This window comes from Colossoma macropomum, unplaced genomic scaffold (assembly GCF_904425465.1).
Source record: "Colossoma macropomum unplaced genomic scaffold, Colossoma_macropomum, whole genome shotgun sequence".
NCBI lineage: Eukaryota > Metazoa > Chordata > Actinopteri > Characiformes > Serrasalmidae > Colossoma > Colossoma macropomum.
The window spans coordinates 26385258-26411661 of record NW_023494784.1 but is presented as its reverse complement, the minus strand read 5'-3'; the positions used below and the strand labels follow the sequence as shown (position 1 = coordinate 26411661).

Below are 26404 nucleotides of genomic sequence, written 5' to 3'. Positions count from 1 at the left end.
TGTGTGGAGAAGTAATTGCTGTGACTCGTGTTTTCTCCTCACTTAGATAACTGAGACATTTGGGCGAGTCTTCACAGTCAGCATAGTTGAGTTATTAGCATGGGTATTTGATACTAATGCAGTGTCAGCACATTGTCACCGTTCGGTCTACCACTCTTTGTCCATCATTATTGTCCTCGACTAGGAAATCGAAGTGATGAACAAACAGGAGATGAGCTTAAGGAAAACTTTGCCTTTTCCAACTCAAGTTTGCTCTCTCAGCCTACCTTTTCAAACAGCTTGGCTTAGGTGTCCAATGCATTTCCATGTGAATTCCTATATATCAAAAAATAAGCAAATCTTAGATAACACAGTTCTATGACCTCTCTTCTATGAGAGATGTGATAATGATAACTATCGCAGCTTCAGCAGCCCTACAAAGAACTAAAAGTGTAAAAAAAACTGTGTAAAAAGTGTAAAAAAAAGCGTAAAAGGCACTGTGATGCTAATGACAAGTCATTAATGTTTGAGCGGGTATTGTAGGTGAAAGAGGCAAAGGCCATTAAAACAGCAGGACAAACTCATTATAACTTCAGTTTCATAGTTTTCAGCAAAGTGTGATTTATCGTCACACATAAAAGTAGCATTAGGTGAACGAGACTAGCAGATCCCTGTGTCATTAGAGCAACACATGGAATAGATATTTGGCTAATGGTGATCTCACTGCTGTCCTGTCCAGGCAGTGTCCCAGTGAGAGAGATGAGTGCAGTGCACACTTCACTACACTCGGGCTGGGATGAAGTGGAAAAATAGAACAAATCAGATTAACGCTACAGTGACTAAAAGGATTACACATCGGAATTACAGCCTTGGAGCTTTATCAGGTTTCGGTCAGTGTTTTTATTTTTCCCCCTTTTCAAGATTAAGGTGGGTATACAAGATTATTTTAGCCCTGGAATTATGGGGCAAACAGGCTCAGCATTAACTGGAAATTACTGTGTGTGCTTACTGCTTTATTAATAGACTTGCACACTTTGTCTGACCTTTGTATCACTGAACCTTTACACTTTTAACCATAAAGTATTCAATTACATTGAAATCAAGAACTGCAGTGAGTAAAGTAGTTAGACTTAGAATATCATGTACTGTGTCATCACTGTAGGAGCACCACATCATTGTGGTGCTCCTGTAGTGGGGGATGGGTGTGTGAGGGTGGGGGCTCTCTGGGATTACACAGCTTATCCTAAAGCAGACGAGGGACACCTGTGCACCCACGGAATTTACCAGATTACGGAAACACACTACACTAATTAGGGGATAACGCTGACCACCAACGGCACCTGCAGAATGTGGGTAACTGATGAGAGAATTTTGTGTTTGGGCTCAGGCTGGCTAGCTCTCACTTTGACCTCATCTGACCACTGCTAACTGAGTTTGAGCATGAGCTTCCTAAAGGTTCTGTTAAACATGGCTTAGTGGACAGCACCAAGATTAGACGTAGAATGCAAACCCCTTTGGCTACTTACCATTACAATCAGAGGTGGGCAAAGTGATCACTTCATTGTTGTTATGATAAAACTTGTTACTGTGATAAACAAATTTTTTTTTTTTGTGCATGTTGTGGATATTGTTAGTACGTAATGAACGCTGACCAACTGCATGTTGTATTATATAAAGAGCATAATTAGTCTTGTTTAATTGGATTTAGTGTGACACAGGATGTGAAATGCTGAATAAAAATCATTGTGCCCAGAGTTTATGCTGTATTTACAGTGTATTGTAAAAATGTCTAAGTATCATGACGTAGTATTAATAGCTGATAAGAGATAACAAACCTCTCTGGGAATTTTTTTAATGCTTGGCAAATGTTCTTGATAGCGGCATGGAAATAGTTAAGCTTAGGTAAGGAGCTGCCAGGCGTGCTTTTCATTTCAGCCAGGAGAAGAACAGTAGCAGCCTACAGTCTGGGTTTTTTTCTTTCCTCCCTCATTTGGACGCTGTGCTCTAGAAGGTACTGTATTTAATTAACTGATCTCTTGTCATCCCTCCTCTTTTCCTGGTAGTTTTCTCCTCCTGCTCTGTCTGGGCTGGAATATGTAGGCTTTTCTGCAGCTCTGGAACAGACAGACAGTGTCTGGCAGCTCTTCTCCCCCTCCACCAGACTCAGGAAACACTGAGGAAATACAGTAATGTGAGAAAGCAAGACCAAATGTCTCCGTTAAGAGATAGAGGGAGGGGAAAGGCAGGAGAGGGTGAAGAAGAGAAGAAAACGGAGCTAGCAGCTCCATCCTAAAAATGAGACACATCCTCCTCCACTGTCTACTGCATTGCCGGAGTGTCTCATTTAGTCTTAGATGGGGCAGCATGATATATCATTCGTTAATCACAGAACTGGCCTTTGCAACTGCAAAAGGTACAGATACGTTTAATGAATCTTAATGTTTTATACTAAAGGATAATGCAGATCACTGTTTAACCGTGTCACATTATTGATTCCACACTGTTTTAAAGGGGAACTTCAAAATGTCTGCAGAAACAGTTGAGATGTAAACAATTTCATTGAGTGGTTAGATATTAAATGAATTACAGAAAAAAATATTACAGGATACTTGTAATGTTGATAATTGTAAAATACTAGTACATGCATAAAAATAAGGTATTTTGGGTCGTACTACTTTACCTTATAATGTCTTGCATGTACCTCTTGACACGAGTGTATTAAAAAAATACATTTTAGGCTCATTTATTAAGGTCTCAGGCATCAGCCAATTTGTTTGTTACCATTTCATGTAATAATTAGGTCATATATAATTGCAATATGTAGCAGTACAATCTCAATGCTAGGACTTTATCCACGTCATACAGACCTATTCTTATATGTTGGTCCCTGCTTTGTCAAAAAGAAAGCACCAAATCATGCACACAATTAGGGCCATATGTGTAATGCTTTGTATCATTCACACCTTACCTACTGACAAAATATGTTGCTTTGCAAAGCCGTCCAGCAAATATCTCACTGTTACCCATAGCTACTGATAGAGCACTTTGCTGCCAGTACTGGGCAAAAGGTGAAGCTTTTGCATAGAACCATGTGCAAAAGCCAAGAGCTATTTAGGTGCCTTTATTTTTAAGGCTGTATGTGAGCGTGCTCAAAGCTGTACTTCCTGTCTGAGAGAGGAAAAAGAACGAGAGAGAGAGAAAGAGAGCAGGAGGGAGATGCCCACAAATGTCTGTGCAGTGCTGACAGTTGAAGACATGCTACTTGATGAGATCAGTGACATGCCATCAGACTGAGCACAGGTGATATAGTCTCTCTTCATTCAGTGAAGAGAACAAAGAGCTAAGGGCAGGAAAGACAATGACACCCCATATCAAGTAGGCTCTATTGTTTGTACCTTCGTCATTTTAAATGTGAAATGTAGCATAATAATAGATTAGAACGAAAATGAAATTGCTCATCATAGAATAGGCCTGATTAAAATTAACTAATTTTCTTGATTCTCCTTTCTCTCCAAATAGGCTGTTTAAACACAGCTTGACTTAATGATAAATAGGCCTCTTAAAAGGGATAGGAGAGAAGAGTTGTGTTTGCTGATTAGAGCTCATTATTATTCATCTAATTTCTCAGCTATTTATCTATAACCCTAAGTAAAGTCTAAAAGCCAGCATAAAAATATTTGTAGGTCTGTTGGTCTGTTTCAGTAAAACGCTATTGTTATCTTCAGTGTCTCTGTAAAATGTCAAACTGTTAAGGAATGGCAGTTTACAAAAATAACTGATGCCAATAAACTAGCGTTAGCCAGCATATAAAATCTGTAAAATGCTATTTTAAGTTAATTCACTCCGCATTAGCTCAACACTAGTGGGGTAGTCACATCTTCATCTGTGATCATGCTCTGCTTTTGAACATCAGCATAGAGACTCAGCAGAAGGCTCGTTTCAAGCTCAAATGTTAATTTCATGCCTTTCTTAACTGAACGATGTGTTGATTATAAAAATGGTAAATAAAATACAATAATTTTACTTATCGCTGATAATGTCAGTGATGTTGACTAATCATTGTAGGCCTAGTTCAGATTCATTAGCAGTTTTGATTCAAAGTCTTTAACCTCAGAGGGAGAAGGGTCAAATAAGCTGCGTTTTAAAAGCTAGGCTGCATCTGAGAAAGGTGATTCCTCACTAGGACTGTCCAGTGGAAGCTGCTTGTTTTGTTTGTATTACAGCATGTATTAAACATACGGTTTGTTTTGAAATGGAATGCCAAGGTCTACCAAGGCCACTTTGTCATGTCATCAGAAAGGAGCTGGTGCACAAAATTGCACCACAAAATTGCTCAGAACCTTGATGTGATGATGTAATATGTGGCAGGCAAAACAATTTGTTTTTTACTGAAATGCTGTTCTGCAAGCTTAAAGCTCTTAAACTAACTCAGAGCAAGTACATTTCACACCTCCATTAAGTTTACAACCTGTAAACAGATAAGCTACGAAAGAAGTGGCATACAGTCTGTGTCCCTACGATTTTTTCTGGTCTCTTCAAAGAATATGTAGTAGTTGGTTTTGTCTGCCAGCATATCTCTTGAACTTTCCCTGGATCAGACAAGTGTGCAGAGGATTATGGGCAGTAGAAGAGCGTGAAGGACACTCGTAGCGTCTTTGAAATTTGTCTGAATCTAGGTTGCAATTCTCGCCTATATTCGAAGAATCCTTCTGATTGGAATAGTCTTGGATGACACAGAAGTCTAGAAAAGAGCCCACCTGGACCACAGCCCAGCTTTTGGAACACAACTATAGTCGAAAAGAGTGCTAGTTATACCTGCACACTGTATAATTATACTGCCATAACAGCAGGGCTTTTTCAGTCCTTGTGATGTGGCTGTGCTCTTGGTTACTTTTAAGCTGAATTAGTTAAGAATAACTTGGTCTAACTGTAAGTTGGTCAGAAGTCAAAATGATACTTATTTTGAGACCAAAATAAAACCTGAGACTATTTTATGTTCAGTTGAGAGCAAAGTTTCCAGTTCTTCACATCAAGTGTGCTTTGGTTTATCCTGCAGGCACCATACAGGCATTCAAATACATGCCTTCTTTTTATGGACATTGGGAACTCAGAGTATTACTGAAGCAATATAGACGTTTGTTTTTTCTAGCGTATATGAACAGTGGGTTACTGAAATTCCTTTAAAGTCCATAAGGAATCTTAATGCCCTGTGCTCCATATTAGCGCTCTTATGCACTATAGACTTTGACAGTCATTATAGCAAAATGAGCGGATAGACACACTGTATTGATTTGTAGAGTTCTGGTAGATTAGTGTTACGACCCAAATGGATCTGATTGTCCATTATTTGTGATGTGGCTTGTTTCAGAGCTGCTGATCAAGGATAAACTTGGTCATTTTTTTCTGAACTCAAAATTTGAACCAAACATGAACACCAATCTCTTATTAGCAGGCGGACAGTAGTATATCCCTGAATACAGACACATGCACATCACTAGCGTTCATATTTGTTTTTCATTATTTTGAAATAATGTTTGTGTCCTATCATTTGCATTTATGGGACTTGTCTTAAAAAATACTATTATGCATATCTTTATCTCATTCGCAACCTCTAAACTGTGCCAAAGCATTCCCTCTAGGAGCATGTTCATCTCTTACTATTAAAAACATAACGTTCAACTCTTTCACAGTGTTTCCAGATGCTTTTGGGACATATTGCATTGCACAATCTTTAGAGAGGCTATGAAGCACTCATAGAAGTCTAATCAGCATTAAATTTATTACCCATTTGTATAAAAAGGGCTTGTGGAAACTTGCTTAACTCCATCTTGAACACCAAAGTGCCTACAGTCTTCTCCAGAACCTTTTTATTTATTTACCCTTGTTGGGCTCCTGGGTAGTTTTCTCTGGGCTGTATTTAGTTCTATGTTTAGCAAGGATGATATAATTTGTAGGTGGAGAGAGTTTAGGCTTGCTTGGTGCTGACCGCTGGGAGCCAATTAAAGAACAGGTAAAGCGGAGTTCCGTTAGGCTTCTAGTGGCTTTACAAGCAGATTTCCTGTACATATATTTTAATATTTGTGTCAGTTTTTCCTTTTTGGCATTTCTGTATATTTCAAATGGGCTCAGTAGTAAGTCATGATACATAAAGTAAGTGTATGCAAAGCACAGAGGTTTGATGATTAAGACAGTTACAGTGACTAAGGAATGGTTTGCGTTTATTTTTACTGCACTGGCACTCATTTTTTCCTTCTCATTTTTCCTTCTCTTTCTTTTTCTGTCTCCCCCCACACACTTATTTCCCTCTGTCTGTATCCTGAGTTCAGAAGTTGAACTCCTTCTCTTCTGATTTATGATATAATTCGAATTCAGTACACCAGTTAACTACTGAGCTGAAATCAAATTTACCCCTGACCTTCTGTATTTCCCCAAAGCTGCTACTAAAAGCAGTGGACAGTTAGCCTCCTGTACGTCTGCATACTGTATTAGGGTACTCAATATCTATGCTGCCCTCCAAACATAACAAGGAGCCTACATGGTCCGAATATTCAGTTTCATTAATGCTTCTCAATTTGAGCATGTCCTTTAAGCAGATGTTTTTTGATGGGTTTTGGTTACTGTCCTGTGTATATGCAGATGTGTTTGGACAGGTTGTGGTTGCTTCACATCCTATTTGACTTGGATGGTCACGCGTCAGCTATCTGTCTGAATGTTTTTCTCTCTGGACTAATAATAGGGCAGACATGACTTACTGCCTCAGAATACAGTCTACTATCTCGCAACCTCTGGTGTGTTTTGTGTGTGTGTGTGTGTGTGTGTGTGTGTGTGTGTGTGTGTGTGTGTGTGTGTGTGTGTGTGTGTGTATGATTTCAATATTTCATGTATGTGATTCATACATGAGTTTGTGTTTGTTTGCATGTATTTCTGTCTGGTGTGTATTGGGTTCATATACCTCTAATCAAAGCATCATCTACATTAGAATCTCACTGTGTGCTACACAGAGGCTGTCTAGACCCTGTGGTTGCCATGGACCACCAGACTGTAGAAATTCTGGTTGTGTTTCTGTGTTTCTCAGAAAATTTTGATAGTGGGATGAAAAACATACCTTATACCGAGGTAGGAAATAAAACTAAGGGGCAGTTTTTTTGACCTCAGATTGACTGAGATTGAATTATTAACAATTCATATGAAAATTCACATGTAGGTTTACTGGTCATTTTGGATTGGAAATATAATGGCTTTATTTGTGCTGTAAATGGTGTGATCCCTGGTTCCTATCACCACCACTGTGAAGAAATCAGAGTGAGTTTCTATACAGTGAATCATTTCACATCAAACCTCTCTAAATTACTTTGTTTACATCTCACCCAGTGAATTATAGAGACATTTGAATAATCTGTGGAATTCCATTTTTACTCAGAATACTAACTTTATTTTATAAAATCATTGACACCATATATTTAATTGAAAATAGTATGAAAAAAACTGATGCTGAAGGCTTTCCACAGTTAAACATGAAGCAAAGATGTTAGCGCTTAGCTTTTGTTTCTGTGTGGTTCAATTTCTTTTTAATGACAGACCAATTCAAAACTAGGACAAAAATACCCTTGTGTGCAATAGGCATAGTCTGTTGATGTAGCTGGGATCTGATAAGGATGGCCACTCCTGTTTGAAAGCTTTGTACCTCTTTTCTCCAACTGTGCCTCTGTGATGAGGCTGGAAAAGACAACATCCTGAACGCTACTCTACAACTCCCATGTCCAGCACATTAAACACCGCTTTGAAAGACTATAGAGAGAAAACAAAAACAGTCTAACAGCTGAAAACACACTGAGAGATGATAGCACAAAATACCAAGTACATTTTTCCGCAGAAAGATATAGGATACAGTTTTAAACTGTTTTTGTCTGGGAGGGAAAAAAGAGATAATAACGCCTATGATCTAAAGCAGCTAAATTTAGGGTCCTTATTTTATGGTGTTTGCATGCATATCAGTTAGAACCAGCTGTGTGTTAGAGTAGGATGGTTTGATTTATACTAAATTATTTCAGTCTAACCTAATGCACTGAAGGGTGGAGTACAAAGAAAGAGAAGGGAGCATGGGAGCAGTAGTTAGAGCCAAAATGAGAAAGAGAGAGCGAGAGAGGAGGAAAGGCAGAGGAGGGGAGTTTGAAGCCAAGTGTTGATGTTGACTGCAGTGTTTTTGGGGAGTTCCAGGGTGCAGATGTGTAAAAGTAGGGCAGGAGGAAAAAGGGACAGGGGTTGTGTAAGAGCGGAAAGGGAAGGAGCGCTTGTTTTCTTCAAGTTTGGAGTTTCAACTAACACGTGTGGATGCACTGCAACGGTCCAAACACTCCAGTGCAAAACGGCTACATATGGGACCGATATGTTATCTTCATGCGAATCACAAAGAAAAAAATCAAACAGTTAGGCTTTGGTTGCCAGCAGACCATATGCAAAACCTTTTACATTAAAACAAATGAAAAATGTTTGTCTTATTAAATTACAGAAAAGATGTGGTCAGACTGATGTCCTTTTGTGTGCAATGACTTGATGACTACACTAGCGAATGAGGCCTTTATCACACTGTACTGATCAAAACATTTAACAGTGTAATTGGGCCAACTACACCAGCAGAATTGAAATCTGTTTAGTCAGCATGTGCTTCAAGCATGTGTATCACTCTTCTATTAAGTTTGATATGATTTTTGAATTTCTGATATTTATTGTAATCGTGACGCTCTTAGACTTGGTCATTGACCAAGCAACATATCAGCGATACTTTTAAATTTTGCTACACTGATTTGGACCTCTTTTTCCTCATTTATCAATACTATATTCAAAATCATTGCACGCTTAGTGTTGAACCAGGCTTATTCATACATATTATGCTTTTCAGTCCACAGACAGAGCTCTGGACGGAACACTATGGAATTAAAATGTGTTGATTGTGTGCTCTGTGCATGTGTTTTCACAAAAAGGACAGGTGTCAATACTCTCTGTCCTCAAAACGAATCACAGCAGCTCTGTTACTTCACCCCCACGTCTGCTTTAGTCACTCTCTTACCCTCTACCTCATTAGCAACTCCTTGCGTCTCTTACCCTGTGTCACTATATGACTTTTATGAAGTGATGGGATTTCGGTGATGAATTAAGCTAAACCCTAATAATAAATGCTAATAATTGCTCTTGGTGGTAGCATGCTGAACACTGCACTCATTTCTCTGTCTGGACTCTTTAGTTTGTCTTTTTGCTTGACAGCACTGTCTTTGTTTTTCCTCATTGTGTTTGTGTCCCCACAGAATTCTATGAACTTGCCTCCAGACAAAGCCCGGTTACTGCGGCAGTATGACAACGAGAAGAAGTGGGAGCTTATCTGTGACCAGGTGAGCAGCTAACCTTCATCATTTTACTTGACTGTTCTTCCAGTCCACCTGGAAGGAAGCACAGAATGTGGGTAGTAGAAGCGTTTATTGCAGAGTAAGGCTACACAATATGGATGAAGTACTAATATCTGTCCATTTCAGTCACATTAGATTAGGTCAGATTATATTAGATGAACTTTATTGTCCACACAGGAAATTTGCTTTGGGCCCAGATAGTGCCACTTTTAAAAGATATTAAAAGATAGTGAATTTTAGTTCTGAAGTTTAGTTCAGCAATATGTTCAAACAGACAAAAATATAAATTGTTCTTTTTTTTGATCTGTTCAAGGTTTCTTGTGATTTAAAGCCCTTACTATCACAGGTGGGAGATCAGGGTTTGTTTCACTATTCATATAGGAACACTACCTCTACAAGTCTATTCCTGTACACCACTGAAAATCTGATACCTGCTGCTTCGTTGTTAGATGGAAACGAGCTGAAACAACTTAAGAAAAAAGCTGTATGTGACTGACAGAGAGTGACATTATCTATAAATATCAAACTTGGTTGCATTCCTTAGCTTGGTATTATTTGGCAGTGCTTTTCTATGGACAATTTACAAGCTTTTTCTGTGTAATTGATTGAGTACCACATAAGAGTGCACCTTAAGGTAGCTGAATTCCCTAATTAGAAGGGATATCTCGATATCTTTGGACATATAATGTATCTGAATATGTAATTGGTTAAGGTACTGACAGCACAAAGTAAAAATATTGTGATTAATTTGTGGCTCATTTGCATATTGCAGGGACAGTGTTGCAAATGCCAATATCACAATGAGATTTAACCATGAATATACTGTGCAGCCCTTCTGCTGAAACTGTGCATGCAGTTATTCTTGTTGTGTGTGGGGATACAGTCGGTCCTATAGCTGCCTGTTACTGTTCCAGTAATCCACGGTTTGACCTTGACTGGATGCCTCTAGACATAACCTCACATTCTGCTTTCCCAGATGTTGAAGGCATATCTCTAAGTTCTTATTAGATAAGAAACTGTTCAGTTCTCTTAATCCACTTACTGATATTTGTATGGATAAGCATTTGTCATTTGTTATTTTGTGAACCTCATCTGAAATGAACTGGGTATGTATGTTGATTTCCAGGTAATCTCTGAAGAAGAAAAACCGTGCTAAAAGGATATGTCTGAATTAATCAATTATATGTGTCTGCATGACAACATTTATGAAATTTTAAGAATTTAGAAACAATTGAACTGATTGAACAATGTAAGATAAAGGCATTGAGACTGATAGTGTAAATTAAATCACCTCAATTACTGGTATGCCTCTAGCGGCTGTGGTGATTCTGGAGCTCATCATGACAAGTTTGAGACACTTAAGATTCAGAAAAAAGCTATATCATTATTATGGTAACCACAGTAACAAGTCAGTTATTTTTAGCTGCTCAGCTGGCAGTGGTGTAGGTTAAACTGCAAAAAACTAGCTTTAGTCTTTAGTATATAAGTCTGCAGACAGACTCTACTAAAACATGCCTTCAAATGACTACATTTATCATACTATCAGTGTATAGGCCATGAAAAACTAATGCTAATAATATGGCATTCCATATGACCTGAATTCAATGTCATAGTAATGGAGCAAGTCGGGGGCCTTGGCTCAGGATCTTACAAAGGACTGTCCTTTTTCCTGTTATTGTGCACTGAACCTTCTGCCAGTGCTATCTGTGGAGTGTCCTTTAGCAAGGCCAAACATACAAAGGGAATGCCTTATCCATAGATTAGATTTCAAATTCCCAGAACAGAGTCGAATGTAAGTGTATTTTGGTTTTAGAATTGTTGTTAAAAACTTGGGAACGTGTAGCTCTGTTTCCATGAGGCAGCTGGAAAGTAGTTCCATGCTTACAGTGTAGTGGAACGTTTGAGCGTCTGTGAAATTTACAGTATGACATTCTGTCACTGAAATTTGATATCAAGAACAACCAACCTTCAGCAGCATCCAAATTCAATTAAACCATCACGAAAACACCAGAGACGGAATGATAAGACTACTATGGACTGTTGGCTCAAGGCCAGATTATTTTCTTGCATAAAATGTAAATTAGCTTTCTTTTTTGCTTTTGATTAGTTGTAATACTCTCAGTATTCTATGGCATGATTGCTGTTCCAGAGACTCTGGCATTATCCGTTTCCACGTTGGCAGGCTGTTTGAGTATTCTCTATGAGTGCAGGAGTGCAGAGTGATCCAAACCCCCACTAATCTCCCTTAGGAGAATTTAAAACGGTGTGTGTGTCTGACCTAAAATCTGCTTGGCCATTTGGTCAGGGTAGCTGTGCGTGTGCGCTGAAGGGTGAGATGGCACTATTAGAGAGCATAAATCTGTTCTCCTTGCATGCCTGGCCCTGTGTGTTGCTGTGCAAAGAAAGACATATTGCCTTCAACACAAATCAGTGACGTTGCTCATCACAAACTTTGCCATATTGAGCTTAATGTCCACTGACCACGGACTGCAGAGATGGGGACTTGAGTCGCAGTTGACTGACTTGCGTCTTGACTCAAACTCACTCTTAAATGACTAGTAACTTGACCTGAGACTTCGTGAAAGATTCGTGAAATTTCAGCCTGAGGAAAAAAGATGAGCAAAAGTGGTTAAATTAGGATTGCATGTAGTTTGTAAAGCAAGTATTTGAGCTAGCATAACAGCTAATTTAGCTGAAGTTTTAGTGTGTTACAGATCACATTCCTTTAAAACCTCCTAAAACATCAGCTAGATTAGCTATTATGCTAGCTAGCTAGCATAGTCACTATACAAAGTACAGTGTAACTGACTGTTTAAAGTTGTTTTGCCTCTTCCTTTTAAACACTGCATTTACTGCATGTAGCATTGTAGTTTTGTCCTTCAGACTGAAAGTTTTACATTGATGGAAGACTTGTTATTTGAAGCCATGTCAAGTTTTAACAGGTTTTTACTTGTGTACAATGCAGTGGAAGCAGCTAATAGCACAACTTAACTCGATTCCTCTTCTAAATATTCGAGATTTGATTCGAACTTTAACTCCAAATGCTCAAGACTCGACTCGGAATCACATGAAGCATGTTTTGAAAGTCTCTGCACCACAGCCAGTTAAGCTGATTTACATAGCCATTTAGGCTATTAGCATAGCCTGTTAGTCTAATCGATAATCTAACACAACAAAGCAAGTGGTTTTCAGTCAGATGTCACTGATCCTATCTGTAGAGGAAGAAAGGGTCAGGAATCAGTGATGATATCTATGATGTCAAGAATTGGTCAGCAAAGGCTGTGTCTCTGTGAGATGTGCCTCAGTATTCCTTCTCTTTAGACCAGCAAGGCCACAGCACTGCTGTAGAAACACTGCTGTAAAGAAAAAGGACTGAATCTAACGTCCCAAGAGATTACCAGATTAGTTGAGTGCCGTTGTTCAAGTGCTCTTAAGACAGCAACCAGTTAAGTCGTTCCATGGTGAATGACTGTCCACATGGTCATCCACTTTGCATGCTTCAGGCCCTCTCACTCACCATGAACTCCCCCAGCCTTTCACTCCGTCCGCTCTGCATCATAATGCTTTTATCAGGCTTTGCTCTTAAGCACAGGGTTAGTGTGTCAACAGCAGCTGCCTTTAATACAGCCTCACTGTAACTGCAAAGATCGCATCACAGATCCAGCTGTGTCTCACACGGCCTGTTTCAGTGAATGGAGGAAGCTGCAGCTGTGAATTTGATTTGTTTTAGCTGAATTAAACTCTATCCTGTCTGATTGTTTGAATTTATGCTAATGTTGCTGTGTGGTGTTTTTACTGGCTACAACACACTTACTGTCCAGATAAATGGTGTAAAATATTTGTTTAGGTGCAAAAACCTTTGTACAGTTCTGTGTGTATATATTGTGGCATGACATAGAGGACGACACAGGGGAAGCCAATATTCTACCATGATAAGTGCTCTTTATTAAACAGTAGGGCAGAAAGGCATATACGAAGCACTGAACTCACAAGGGAGGGCGCTACTAGCCATGCACTTCGCCCTCGCAGTGACCACCAACCCACAATAACTAAACCCACTCCCCAACACAGAACAATGCAACACATATCACGTACCTTTAACTGACGAACAACAACTCAACATTTGTGACGTTTTTCGGAGGGCACGCACCTCCCATGAGCCTCATGAGTGTCTAGAGGCCAGCGGCAGTCGGTAGCAGGTCGCTGAAATATATTCTGTGTATATAAATTCTGCATATATAAAGCTGCAGTATGTATAACAATATTGAAAAAGAATAAAAATGTTGGTCAGTGATGTGAATCGTATCAATGCCTTTGTATGTGCCAGCCAATTGTCTGAAAATGGTCAAAATGCAAAATCAGAGCAGTATGATATGCAATTTGTACATAGAGTATTTTCTTTCTTTCCCAGGAAAGATTCCAAGTGAAAAACCCTCCTCACACATACATCCAGAAGTTGAAGAGTTATCTGGATCCTGCTGTCACAAGGAAGGTAAGTTGTGATTTGCTGTAGAATTTCACTTCCTTCTCTTCACTGCTGTCCCGCTCCGGTGAAAGACCCTGACCCCAGAGCAGCTCCAGGGCTCCAGGGCTCTGCTGTTTTGGAGAATCTCGTCAAGCTCGTTGGTGATATGCCAGGATTATGTCTAAGGGATGGGCCTGGCTGGGATAAACAAGTTAGCAGAGATATACAGACAGCACAGCAGACGCACAGAATGGCTCCAGACAATTTGATCACCAGCCACACCACACCAGGAGCACAGGAACAAGACCAAATGTGATATCTCTATATGGAATGAAGAATGGCGTCTTAGCCAGCCCAGATCTTTGGTGATCATGTTATTATTCACTTCATGAAGCTGTTCATTTTGGTTACAGCGAAAGTAGTTTCCTCTCATTGAAAACGTGCATTTTTTTTCCCCCAAGTAGAATAACAAAACTAGTACAAAATCTTGCTAAGATGGTTGATGTTCTCTAAAAGAGGTAGATGGTCTCTGAAAGAGAAGGATGGGAGCACAGATACATGATAAGAGAAGACTTAACAGAATGTAGAACAAGTGGAGGCGTCTAGGCATAAGGAGGGAAGGGAAGTAGGGTGGGGGTCCTCACAAATCTTTGGAGATACTTGAGAAAACGCAAAAGAACCAGGAGCTGAAGTATTTACAGAAGGTGCCAAAGTAAAGCTTAGGAGTTAAGAGGCAAATAAAGGCTTTGTTTCCCATGTAAAACCAAAGCTGGTCAGAAACCTGGGGAAGGGTTAACTTTAGGGCTGTTAACACTTAATGCTGTCATGGCTACAGGATTTAGCACCATATGCTGGAGGCTGTTTATCTAACACAGTCCACTAAGCTACACTCTACCCTGCTCTTATTAAAGCAGTCTGTCATGGTGTGGTATACGGCTCTTTGCAAGAACTCTTTCATTTTGCGAATGATTTTGAGGTTTGTTTTCTCTCCCACTGTGAAAGAGTCATTAAAATTTGGCTGTAGTAAATGTGAGGCTCTGAGAAAACACCCAACAATCTTGTACATGAGCCCCCCTCCTGGGTATTACGCACTCCAACTGGAGATCTCATGGCCCTTCCCAAGGCCAGAAGACAGAAAGAGAAAGAAATGGAATGAGAATGAAATGAAGAGGGAGAAGGAAAAGAGGGAGCTGAAAGTGGTGAATGGATAAAGGAATAAAGAATAGGACAACAGATTGTGCAGTTTGAAGACCACATCAGAGCTGTGTAACTTCAATTAGACCTGGAAGGCAACCCCTCTTAAAGGGCCAGTGTATATATATATATTTTTTTTCCTTGAGGCCCACTTATAATATTTTTTGTGGTTATATGTACTAAAAATGGTCATAGTCCATTTTCAATTACCATTTCTTATCCATACAACTTCTTTTTATCCTTTAGAATTGAACAGGCTGCTTTTGTTGCTGTACCTTTAGGACTGTTATAAGGTCAATGATCTCTCTTCTGAGAGTATTGTGCCTCTTTCAGAAAAACATTCAGAGGGAACACACTCCTTAGAACTTCGGTATGAATGGGCAGGGTTAAACTGTTCTAGGTTCTTGTGGCATCAGAGAAACAATACATTCAAAACGGGTTGTTTTTGTAGCTTAGTTATGTGTGGACTGGGTAGTAAATGGTATGTTTTGAAACTTTAACAGTGTTTACATATTGCTTCAAACACCTTTATTAAAAAAAAAAGTAAATTCACTTTTCCTTTAAATGGAAGCCTTTCTTAAGAAGAAAGAAACAAAACTGTCTGTGTATCTAAGTAAAAAGCAGAGTATAAAAGCAAACTGTTTTTAGCAAAAGAGGTCTTCATACTTCCTTACAGCTAGTGCTTATTACAGGATCACTGAACTTTTACATAGCACAGAATTTCCAGCAGATGCCTACTGAAAGTTTAAAGTAGTTCCAGAAACAATCTGAAGTGTTGCTTCATGTACTACGTGTATGTTAGTGCTAACGAATGTTCCAGTAGAACAGGGAAAGAAAGAGATTGAAGGACAGAGTTGTAGAGAAAGTGAGTTAGAGAAGAAAATAGATGCACAATCAGCTGTTGGGGTGACATAAACAATAAAATAGAGGTGAGAAGGAGATGATAAAAAGAAAGAGGAACGGAGGGGGAGAGAGTTATGGTTTTACATTCTTGCTCACCCCCTTTTCTTTGCAGCTGAACAATCAGTACTTTGTGTAAAGCTGAGCTTGGAGAGCTGCACAGGGCCTTCTCCTAGCTTTACATAGGATACATTCCACACAGCCCGCTCAGCCAATCAGCTACCAGCAGGAAGAAGCTCATTCCAGAAGATCCTGAAGAATGTCTGAGCCATTGATTTGTTTCCAGTTTCCAGAATGACCCCTCCAGAGAACCTCTCTCTCTCTCTCTCGCTCCTGCTCTCTCACTCTCGCTCTCTCACAGCTGGGAATGCTTAAAGAAGAGTGAAGAGTCTGTGTTCCACACATGCATAAGCTTAAAGGAAAAGTTAAACATTTTGGCAATTAAATGACAGTCTTTTTTTCTTTTCTGGAAAAAACTCTTGTTAAACGAGTCAGATGTACAGAGCCCTGGAGCTGACGGGGGTAAAAATACATTCTATTTTGAGGGAACGTTTGCAGTTTGTATTCACGTTTTCTTTTATTCGTGGCCATAATTTCATAATTTGTTCCCATAATTAGCAGTTTGTTCTCTCATTTTCTCTTAATCATGCTCATGATTTCTTTTTAATTGTGAGCGAGTTTTTTTTATTCACATGTAAACAAAATAAGTGCAGCAGATACGAGTGTTTTATTTGTTTATTGTGCACAGGTAGACAGGTTTTAATGTGCTTATTTAACAAAGATGAAGCCATGATGCAGCCACTTATATCTGTGTTTGTTCGCACGTCAGGCTGCAGTGTTGGAGGCTGCCGCACAATCACAGAAAGAAATGTTCAGCGTCAACGTTTTAACATTTTCAAACACACGCAGAAACGTTCATGTGGCATGAGGTCAAATGGTTTAATAGATTTATTGGATTATTTTAGTTATCAAATAAATTACTTCACTGTTTATCAAAATAAGCCTTGTAGTATATAGGGAATAAATATCTGTATATTTCTAAGTTGGTTTGACATTGAGGTCTAATAATGAGAAAGTTTCATAGATTTATTTTATTAATTTGTTGATATAAAATAAATGTTAAAACAATTCCAGAAGGAGAAAATAAAATATAAATTTGTATTTCAAAGGTGATTTGACAGTATGAGGTCAAAGTTTAAATGAATATTATGTTCATTTAATTATATTTGAGTATTAAATGACTGTATGTAATGAAAACTATGGAAATAAAACTACAAAAATGGCTAAAGTTAATAATACAAACTACATGAATGTTTCAGTGTGTGTTTAATTTGAGTATGTTGCAACAATGATGCGGCTGGACGCGTGAGCATCATGATAAGCAGCTGCATCGTGGTTTCATCTCTGTTAAATACAATAATTAGAAAGTGCAGTTTATTGAAGGTTGTGGTTGTAGTTTGTCTTCTTTCATATCAACACGAAACTGCAGCTGCACTGATGAATCTGCAGGCTGCTTGGTGATTCTGATGCCCCACTGTGTAAGAGAAACTGTCCTCATAATGCATCAAAATCAAACCTAATGAACGCATCTCTGTCCATTATGGCATCAATCTAAGCTCATCAGTACTCATCAGACAGTTTCAGGGAATTGTTAGTCAACTTGTGCACAGGACAAATAAAACAGCCTGTATCTACTACATGTGCACACAATTAAAAAGAAAACATGCGCACGATTAAACGGAAAACGTGAGAACAAATTGTTAATCATGGGAATGAATAAGAAAATGTACCCATGAATTAAAGAAAATGTGCACACGATTTAAAGAAAGTGAGAGAACGAATTGGTAACCATGGAATCAAATCAAGAAATCATGGCCACAGATAAAAGGAAAACGTGTTTACAAAATGCAAAACGTTCCTTCAAAATTTATCACCGTCCCCTCTAGGCTTCTGTACAGATAAGTTTATCTGTGCTGTTTCATGTCTGTATGCTGTTTGAAGCCAGCCATATCAGAGCAGCTTAACATCAGTCATAGTAAATGAATGGTTATGTCTTCTCGATAACAAAGACATAAACCGAACAACTGAAGAGCTACAACAGTAGTTACAGAATATATAAACAAGCTCTTTGTTATTTTGATCAAGAAAAGGTCAGATTCTTTATTAGTGCTTATTGCTGGGTCACTGATGCTTTGAATATGCCAAGCTGAAAAATAAGATGCTTATTTTGGTTAAACGTAGTTCCCAAAACAAACTTAATTATTCCTATATGGGTGAAGTGCTAATGATGCAGTTCTTGTCATCAGCAGGTTTCCCTCCAAAACACACGCTTGCTCTGGGTTCCTCCCATCTGAAAGCACTCTGCTTCTTATCTCTTCATGTGCCAAACCCACCCACATAGGGAGCTAACTGCTGTCATGGAGCACACACTTCCAGCATGTTTTCATTCCCAGCCTCTCTGCTCTTCCTTAGAACTGTTTGTCTTATATCTCAAACTCATATCTGTCAGTACATCTTTTCTTTGCTTTCTCAATAAGTCTGTTCTCTGTTTTCATTTATCAGGACCATCATTGCACCTAACTACTCTCATGTGGCTCTGATACAGGCTTTCTCACCTACTGATGCAATGATTTCACTCTTTAACATCAACATTTGGCTTCCATTGACATCAATGAAGGATTATTCATGCCTGGCCTGTCACTCACTTTCCAGTTTGTACTCCATTATCATTAGTACACCCTCCAAAAGCAGTTGTTTATGGCTTTGGTTCAGATTTGTGTTGGCAGGTCTAGCCCACCCACCCCTCCTCCCAATCTGGTGTGTTGTGTTGGCGGAGTTTGTTCACATGCATTTCACCTGACACAAGATTGGGTCACAGGGCTTACACATAGGGACTGTAACCTTGGAAACAGCACACAGGATAAGAATGGGCCCACAGTTTAGCTTCAGAGCGGAGAGGCTCACTCACAGAGAAAAGGGCTCCCACTTAAACAAGATGATGCGATTACGCAAGCCAGAGGAGCCACCTCTGAACATAAACAGTGACCAATAAGACCATCCGTTCAACTGATATTTAATTGAACCATTTTAAGCCGTTTTTTGTAATGGATAAATCATTTGAGCTCGTGTAACCAATGAGTCAGTCCTACATTTTGCTCATATTATTACAATGTTTGTCATTACACTGTATCACCTTACCAAAGGCCATAAGTTAAACCTGGGTCAAATTTGTTTTTCCCTCTGTTCTTTATTTCTGTTTAAGTGCTGCAATTTATGATGGAAGCAGTCAATGATGAACTTTCTTTAAAGACACAGTGGTTTAACCAGCACACACACACTTCAATATACATCCCTCCATATTCTTGCACTGTTTATTTTCCCTCATCTGAGATGGAATGAGATCATTCTTCTGTGAGGCTGGCCGTACGTCACTAGTGGCACACTCCTCATTTAGGAGCCCCAAACCACAGGGGAACTGTGGTAAAGCTTGCGTTCTTGTGCTCCCTCATTTCCATTGCTCCATTCTCACATTCTTCTCTTTTATTCTGTGTGCAGAAATTCCGCCGGAGGGTGCAAGAGTCCACCCAGGTCCTACGAGAGCTGGAAATTTCATTAAGGACCAATCACATTGGGTAAGTATTTTTTGCGTTTGTGTGTGCGCATTCCATTGTTCAGTGGATTAAGACAGACATTATCCTTATTTATAACTAAAGAATTTCTTTTTTTCTAGGCATAGTTTTTATGTCTGTTTGACCCGTATTTTAAACTTGGTTAAAAGCTTGGGTTTAACTTTGTAGGTGTATTTGTCGCATATAACAAAATGCAGAAGTAGACAAAGCTGTAGACGATATATGGGGTAGCACAAGATTCTTCTTGAATGGGAGCCCCTAAAACTTGATCATATGTGGAATGTATGTGATATGTAACCAGAAGTTAGTAGTTAGCTTCTGAGTTAGTGTGTGGAAGCTTGAGGGGTCCAGCCATTGCTCCGCAAGGCTCAGTAGATGTAGCAGCTACCGCTAGATCCAAGTGGTAGTGTCTAGCTCTGGCAATGCCCAGGTGAATTAAAGGCTAGTCATGAAGTAGCAACCTAGTAAAATAATTTTCTTCAGTACTCACCTCACATTCATGGTAGTAGTCGTAACGGCTTTGGTTGGGATTATAGGGAAGCTGCTCTGGCAAGGGTGCTATTCTTATAAGCCTGTGATAGCTGCTCAAGTCTGTAGCCAACCCATGAACTGGGATAAGTGCGCTGGCAGCCCACACTTGTAATTAGTCTATGAAAAGGGTATCTGAGGACACTATTCATAGCATCCGAAGCTGATAGTCGGCCTGTCAGCAGGAGTGCTAGTCTGAAGATGTTGGTACTAACAAGTAGGCGAGTCTGGGGAAAACCAGTAGTGGTAGGATGACAAAGTAGTAGTCAGACTGTGTGCTGGGTTGCTCATCAGGATAGGAAGCATAGGACAAAATAGGATGATGATGTTCTAACAGTGTATAAGGGCAGTACTAGCTTTTGTTCTGCCTCACTCAAAGAAGAGGAAAGAGGAGGCTGTCTGTGGAGTATTTGTTTTACTGGCTGTCTTATCACTGGGTGATTTTATCGGTATAAGGTGCCGATTTATGTACACGCACACAAGGAGTATCCGCTGTGCTTTTCACTGCATTTGGTGGTCGTTAAGTGAAAGAACTGTTCAGTCTGTAGCAAGGGTATAACAATTTGGATACTGTTGTAGTCTTTTGATTGGCTTCTTTGTTGTCTTCGTGTTAGTGGTCAAAACCTCAGTGATCAAAATCTCAATGATAAAAACTAGCCTTCTGAGTGCATCCTATCAGAGGTAAAACCTGTGTAGAGTGGTGAGGGGAAGAGAGCGGAAGAGGATTATGCTACACACTCATGCTCAAACAACTGGGCTTTCTTTCTGAAGTCACTTTATAAATTCTAGGGGTTGTGGTTTCTTGGGCCTATTTTGTTAGGAGTGGTGCAGACAAACTATTGATGGGCGTTCTGGCTCTCCTCGATGAGTCAGATCAATGGGCTCAGCTCACACATAAAAGCCGGCTCTTTTGGCTCCCCGACAGCTCTTCCGTCAGTTGCATTGTCAAGGTTTTTTTTTTTCATTGAATAATTTTCAGTAAAACCTTAGCTACTAATAAAACTAAATGTTGCAGTGTGTGTTCAGGTTTGGGAGGGTTAGACTACTTTAGAAATGTATTCTGTTACAGACTATTAATTACCTGTGAAAAATGTAATTGTGATCTAATCCGGGTTATATGATATATAAGGATTAATGTATTAGAGTAACCTACTCTAATTCCCTTTTGTTACTTTTGGATTACTTGTCTTTAATTAAAGACATATAATTTAATGAAGAAAAGAGAAAAATAATTTCAAAAAGGCTTTTTAAAGAATTTAACACATGCCGAACACAAAAGCTTAACTGTTTTATGAAACAGAATGATAGATTATAGGTGACTTAAATATTGTGCCTCACAGAAACAGTCACAGATCTCACTTTCAGCAAAATGGCCAAATCTAAGTGGAGCAATATATGGAATTATTATTAGGATAACAAGTTTGTATAACAGTATAATTTGTTTGAGTTTAGATATGTAAAGCTTTAATCCCTAGGAAAGAAAAGTACACTGAGACTAAAAGCTCCTAGACTAAAACAAAAGCTAAAACAAGTAATCACTGTAGAATGATCTTGTACTTTGGATCAAATGCAGTGTGGTTAAAAACCTAACTGCTCTCCTGGGACTTTTCCTTATTTGTCTTATTTGTTAAAAATCTATTGTTCATCCTGCTAAAGTCAAAAGATCAATCTGGTATGAATCTTATTTTGAGATTCCTTATCAACAGTAATCATAAATAGAGGGCATTCTGCAAACTCTGACTGGCCGTCATTTGTGTTGTTTCTGCTAAAACGCCTGTACTGCTCACCGGGTTTCATGTCTGTGCTTGGAGTTTGATGATTGTCATCTGTAGATACTCCCTAATCAGCTCTCAGCGGTTTCAGTCCACAGAAATCAACGTGTTCTGCAAGTTTAAAAGACATTAATTGCACACAAAAACTAAGAGGGAGCTGATCGTCTTCGTCACAAATAAAGATAATTTACACATTAACATTTTACCGATTTTACACCTTTCAAAAACTACTGAAGAAAGAAATCATACACCTGAAAGTAAAACCTTAACTTTGCCGCTCACAAGAATTTGCTCTCTTTTCATATTTCAGACTGTTAGTTAAAGTCTGTCTTGCTGCCAGATCAGTCTGCTGCTGTAGAATCTGGCAGTGAAAATCAGGGCAAATGACTGACTCAGATATCTTCAGGAAAATGCTGCACATCTCAGTTGTGCCAATAAAAATAAAATACTTGCTTTTTTTTACTTTAAAATGTCTGTATACTGGCTGAATAAAAGACCATGAACTGGGGGATTTTTCAGAATTCTCCCCTGGCAGCAGGACCCTCCTCCCACTTCCCCCCAAATGAAAACTCTTAATCTACATGACTCATGTAACGTGTATAAGACATTTTGGTGAAAGACAATGTGTTTACATTTGAATGTAATCCTGCTGGTAATCACCCTGTTTTAACAGTGTACCTGTAATCTGATTACTGCCGTACTTTTATTGTAACTGTAACTGAATACAGTTACCTTTTCGTATCTTGATTACGTAACACTGTTTCATGTGTTTCATTACTACCCAACCCTGATTATGTTTGTTATTCAGAAAATTGAATAGGTCAGTAGTACTAACAAGGCACACTTGGACACACATCTAAGAATTACATGAAAACCGCCAAGAACAAAACCAGAGACAAACACAACAAGCAGCAGGTTTGGAGATAAAAAGCACGCAGCACTGAAATGTTCCAAGGAGATCTAGGAGGAGGGTCCTGTGATTTTTAGCATCCTAAGCCCCACCCATTTATCTTAATTTAAGTCTTAAGTTGGCTCCCAATGTGCACCTTAAAGAGCCATCTCAAAGAACATCACAACACGAGGCCAAAGAAATCTGTGTTGTTTGTAACTTGAGTGCTGTGGAATCAAAACTTTTCAAACACATAAAATATTGAGCATCAAAAAATCTTGAACCTCAGAATCGAAAATCACAAAAAAATGAAAATCGTATATTGTTACACCCCTAGTCTATGATAGTTTATAAGTTCTCTAGACTTCATGAAATGCATGGTGACATTGAGGATGAGACATAAAAAAAGCATGAGGAGCTGAGATGAATTGATAAGAAGGGTCATAACAAACTCAGATGCATGCTGGTAGCTGGGATTGGTAGGAAGTGGAAAAACTGAGGGATTATGGTGATGTAACAGCTGCAGGCAGGAAGGCAGGAAGTCCTGCTGTTCCAGCTATTCGTACACATAAATATATATAGCGGTCACTTTCTCACTTTTTCCGTTCTCTGTCTTTTGCATGTAGCTTGTACAGCATATAGAGTCTCTTATTTAAATTTAAAAAATGTAGCATAATTTTCAGCATACGGTATTAAAACACTGTGCTCACTTACAGAACCCAGAGTTTATGAGGATTATCAGTACCAGTTGTTGTAGCAGCCTTATGCTACTAAACCAGATTACATGAGTAATCTGTCTTATCTAGATGAGATGATGGTGTATTAGCATTTCCTAGTCACAAGAGGAAACAGAAGAATCAAGCACAGCAAGAGCTATGTTGGAAGCTCATTTACCTGAGAGGCACTGTCCAGATACATTTTAGTCCCCTAAGACAGTGTTTCTCAACCCTGGTCCTGGAGGCTGACTGCCTTGCACATTTTAGTGTTTTCCCTGCTCCCAGTACACCTGATCCAACTACTCAGCTCATTACAATCCCTTACTGAGTTGAAGTGGACATGTTAAAGCAGAAAAAGTACTAAAATGATCAGGCAATGGGCCTCCAGGACCAGGTTTGCTAAACACTACGCTAGGGTTAAAACAGTGTGGTCCTTAGGGACCCATTGTGTACCTTAATTGAATCAAAGGTAAAACTACAGGATGTGTATTTATTCAGTTTCTTAACCATTTAAAATTGTAAAATAAAATAAAAGGCATGGAATCAAGGGTGTAATAAGTCAGTGCACCTTAAAGAAATGTAACCTTCAATGGAAAATATTAATAATAATTCATCTTTTAATAATGCAAGTATATTGTCACTGTCATAGCAAAATCTCCAAAATGGTTACTTTACAGGAAAAGAAAAAAAAAGAGTTCTTAACTTTACATGGGAATTAATGTGAAAAGATTTTTGTTTTTAAGTGATATTGGATCATTTCTGTTGGTCAGTTTGTCATGAAATTGTCACACACACTGTGAAGACCTGATATTTTCAAATCATGTAAAAAAGTATGATCTCATATCACAACGTTTTCTGTCTCCCAAAACTTGCTTTTATCCATTATGGATGACTCTCATATTGTAATTAGCTGTGTGCTTCCTTTTATGGTTAGCATGGCTTAATTAAAGCATTTATTCTTAACATAATTACTCTTTGAAGAAAGTGTCTGCCAAGTTACCCTGACTTACTATGGATATGCAGAAGCCACATGCAAGCTGTGTTAGTAGAGAGTGAATTACGGGGGGAAATAAAGGAAGACGTGAGAAAGGAAGTTCTTTTCATTTAAAGTTCAAATCAAAGCAGTGAGTGCTCAGACAGTGGCCCACTTCTGCTGTGGGGAGAACAGGTGAAAATGGCTTTTGATCATTTCTGTGCCCTGCTTCCAGCTGAAAGCTCCCTCAGTGTGTGTGTGTGTGTGTGTGTGTGTGTGTGTGTGTGTGTGTGTGTGTGTGTGTGTGTGTGTGTGTTTGTGTGTGTGTGTGTGCGCGCCCTGTGCATGCCGCTGCTGCAGTAGTGTGAGATGCTGTTACCATAGCTTGCTTTGAAGTGCCTCTGCCTGTTCATCATTATTCCTCCCAGAGAATGATGGGGAGAAAAAAAAGATTGTGAATGTAGAAGGAAAAACAAAATCTCCAAATCTTTGCTGTGTCCCTGAGCTCCTGAAAAGCTCCTGTTTTTTTCTTTCTTTTTTTTTCTTTTTTAGGACTTTTGAGACCGTATTCCATATTTTACGATCTCAATATTCAGCAACTGAGCACTGGGACACACCACAAAGCAGCACAGTGAAACTTTAGAAATATCGCTGAAACCATTGTGTTGCTTCTTTCTCTCTGTCTCTGTGTAGATGGGTGCGCGAGTTTCTAAATGAGGAGAATAAAGGCTTGGACGTGCTGGTGGAGTATCTCTCATTTGCACAGTATGCTGTCACGTAAGTCATCCATGCTTGTACACTACACACAATGCGCACAATGGCTCCTTTCTCTCTGACCGCTGATGTATCCACACACGTTGCCTCATATGCTGGGACGTTGACTCATTGCTGTGAGTGAATCGGGCGCTAGTGTATATATTGTGTGCTGTGTACAGCCTATTCACACAAGCCAGCCCTAGTCACAAGGTCCCCATTTAGAGCCTCTAGCAGTTTACAGCCTGATGAGAAAGTGATTTGCTGCCTAAATATGCTCAACTGGTGTGTGTCCACTGTGGAAGGACTTGTCTGCGGAGGAATGCATGGGCCCCATTACACTGTGCACATTGTTTTTGCAGCTTTCTGTTTTGTTCATTGATCAGGAGTCATGTGTAAACCAGTCCCCTCAGACATTAAAATAAACTACAATATAGTTCTAGGGGCTTCTTGGACTCACCTTATTCTGTTATGGCTTTGTGAATGATAACTATTGTAAAACTGATTATATGTGATAGCTAAATTTAATTAGCGCTACAAGCCTATTGTTACTAACAAACACGAAGTCAGTAGTAACCCAAATGTTTTCCATGAAGAAGTCACAAAACTTCTCTTAACCTGCTCAAACTGCGTCTAACGCATCATTAATGTTACATAGACTCGTCAATGTGGTTTAGGACCCAGTATGACTCACCGTGAGCTTTAAAAATGAACACAATTTCACTGTGTAGTCAAATGCAGCAGTCAGGCATGTGGATGCATCAGAGTATGTTTGCAGTTTAAATCTTGAAATTTCGAACTGAGGATAAATATTAAAGAAAAGAACAACAAAAACTGACTCTAATCTAATCTAGCATCGATATGCCTGCTGGATCTGTATTCTGCTGAGGATGTGGGATTCAGCACAACACCGTTGTCCTAAAATGGAAAATTGTGTTTTGATGAACCATTTCTTTAAACAGTACATTCAGTGTCCCCATGTTGCTGAATCTGACATGGACAGATACACACATTCAGACTTGTGTGTGTATGTATGTGTGTAGATTTGATGGTGACAGTGTTGAGAATGGCACAGAAAATGCAGTGGACAAGTCTAAATCTTGGAGTCGCTCTATTGAAGATCTTCATGGGGGCAGCAATCTACCTTCTCCTGTTATGGGAAACATCAGCAGAGCTGGAAGACACTCTACTTTAAGGTAAAACCC

The 26404-nt window shown here is 39.2% G+C and overlaps 1 protein-coding gene across 7 annotated transcripts in view; it reads left to right on the top strand.

Annotated features, from left to right (window-relative positions):
* fmnl2a (formin-like 2a) overlaps nt 1-26404 on the top strand; it is a 76717-nt gene that overhangs the window by 19496 nt on the left and 30817 nt on the right. For all 7 annotated transcript variants that reach the window (XM_036565974.1, XM_036565991.1, XM_036565983.1 and 4 more), the window contains exons 2-6: nt 9282-9365; nt 13792-13872; nt 19495-19571; nt 25140-25223; nt 26243-26395. In XM_036565974.1, the coding sequence (XP_036421867.1) occupies nt 9282-9365; nt 13792-13872; nt 19495-19571; nt 25140-25223; nt 26243-26395 (479 nt within the window). The remainder of the gene's footprint in view (nt 1-9281; nt 9366-13791; nt 13873-19494; nt 19572-25139; nt 25224-26242; nt 26396-26404) is intronic.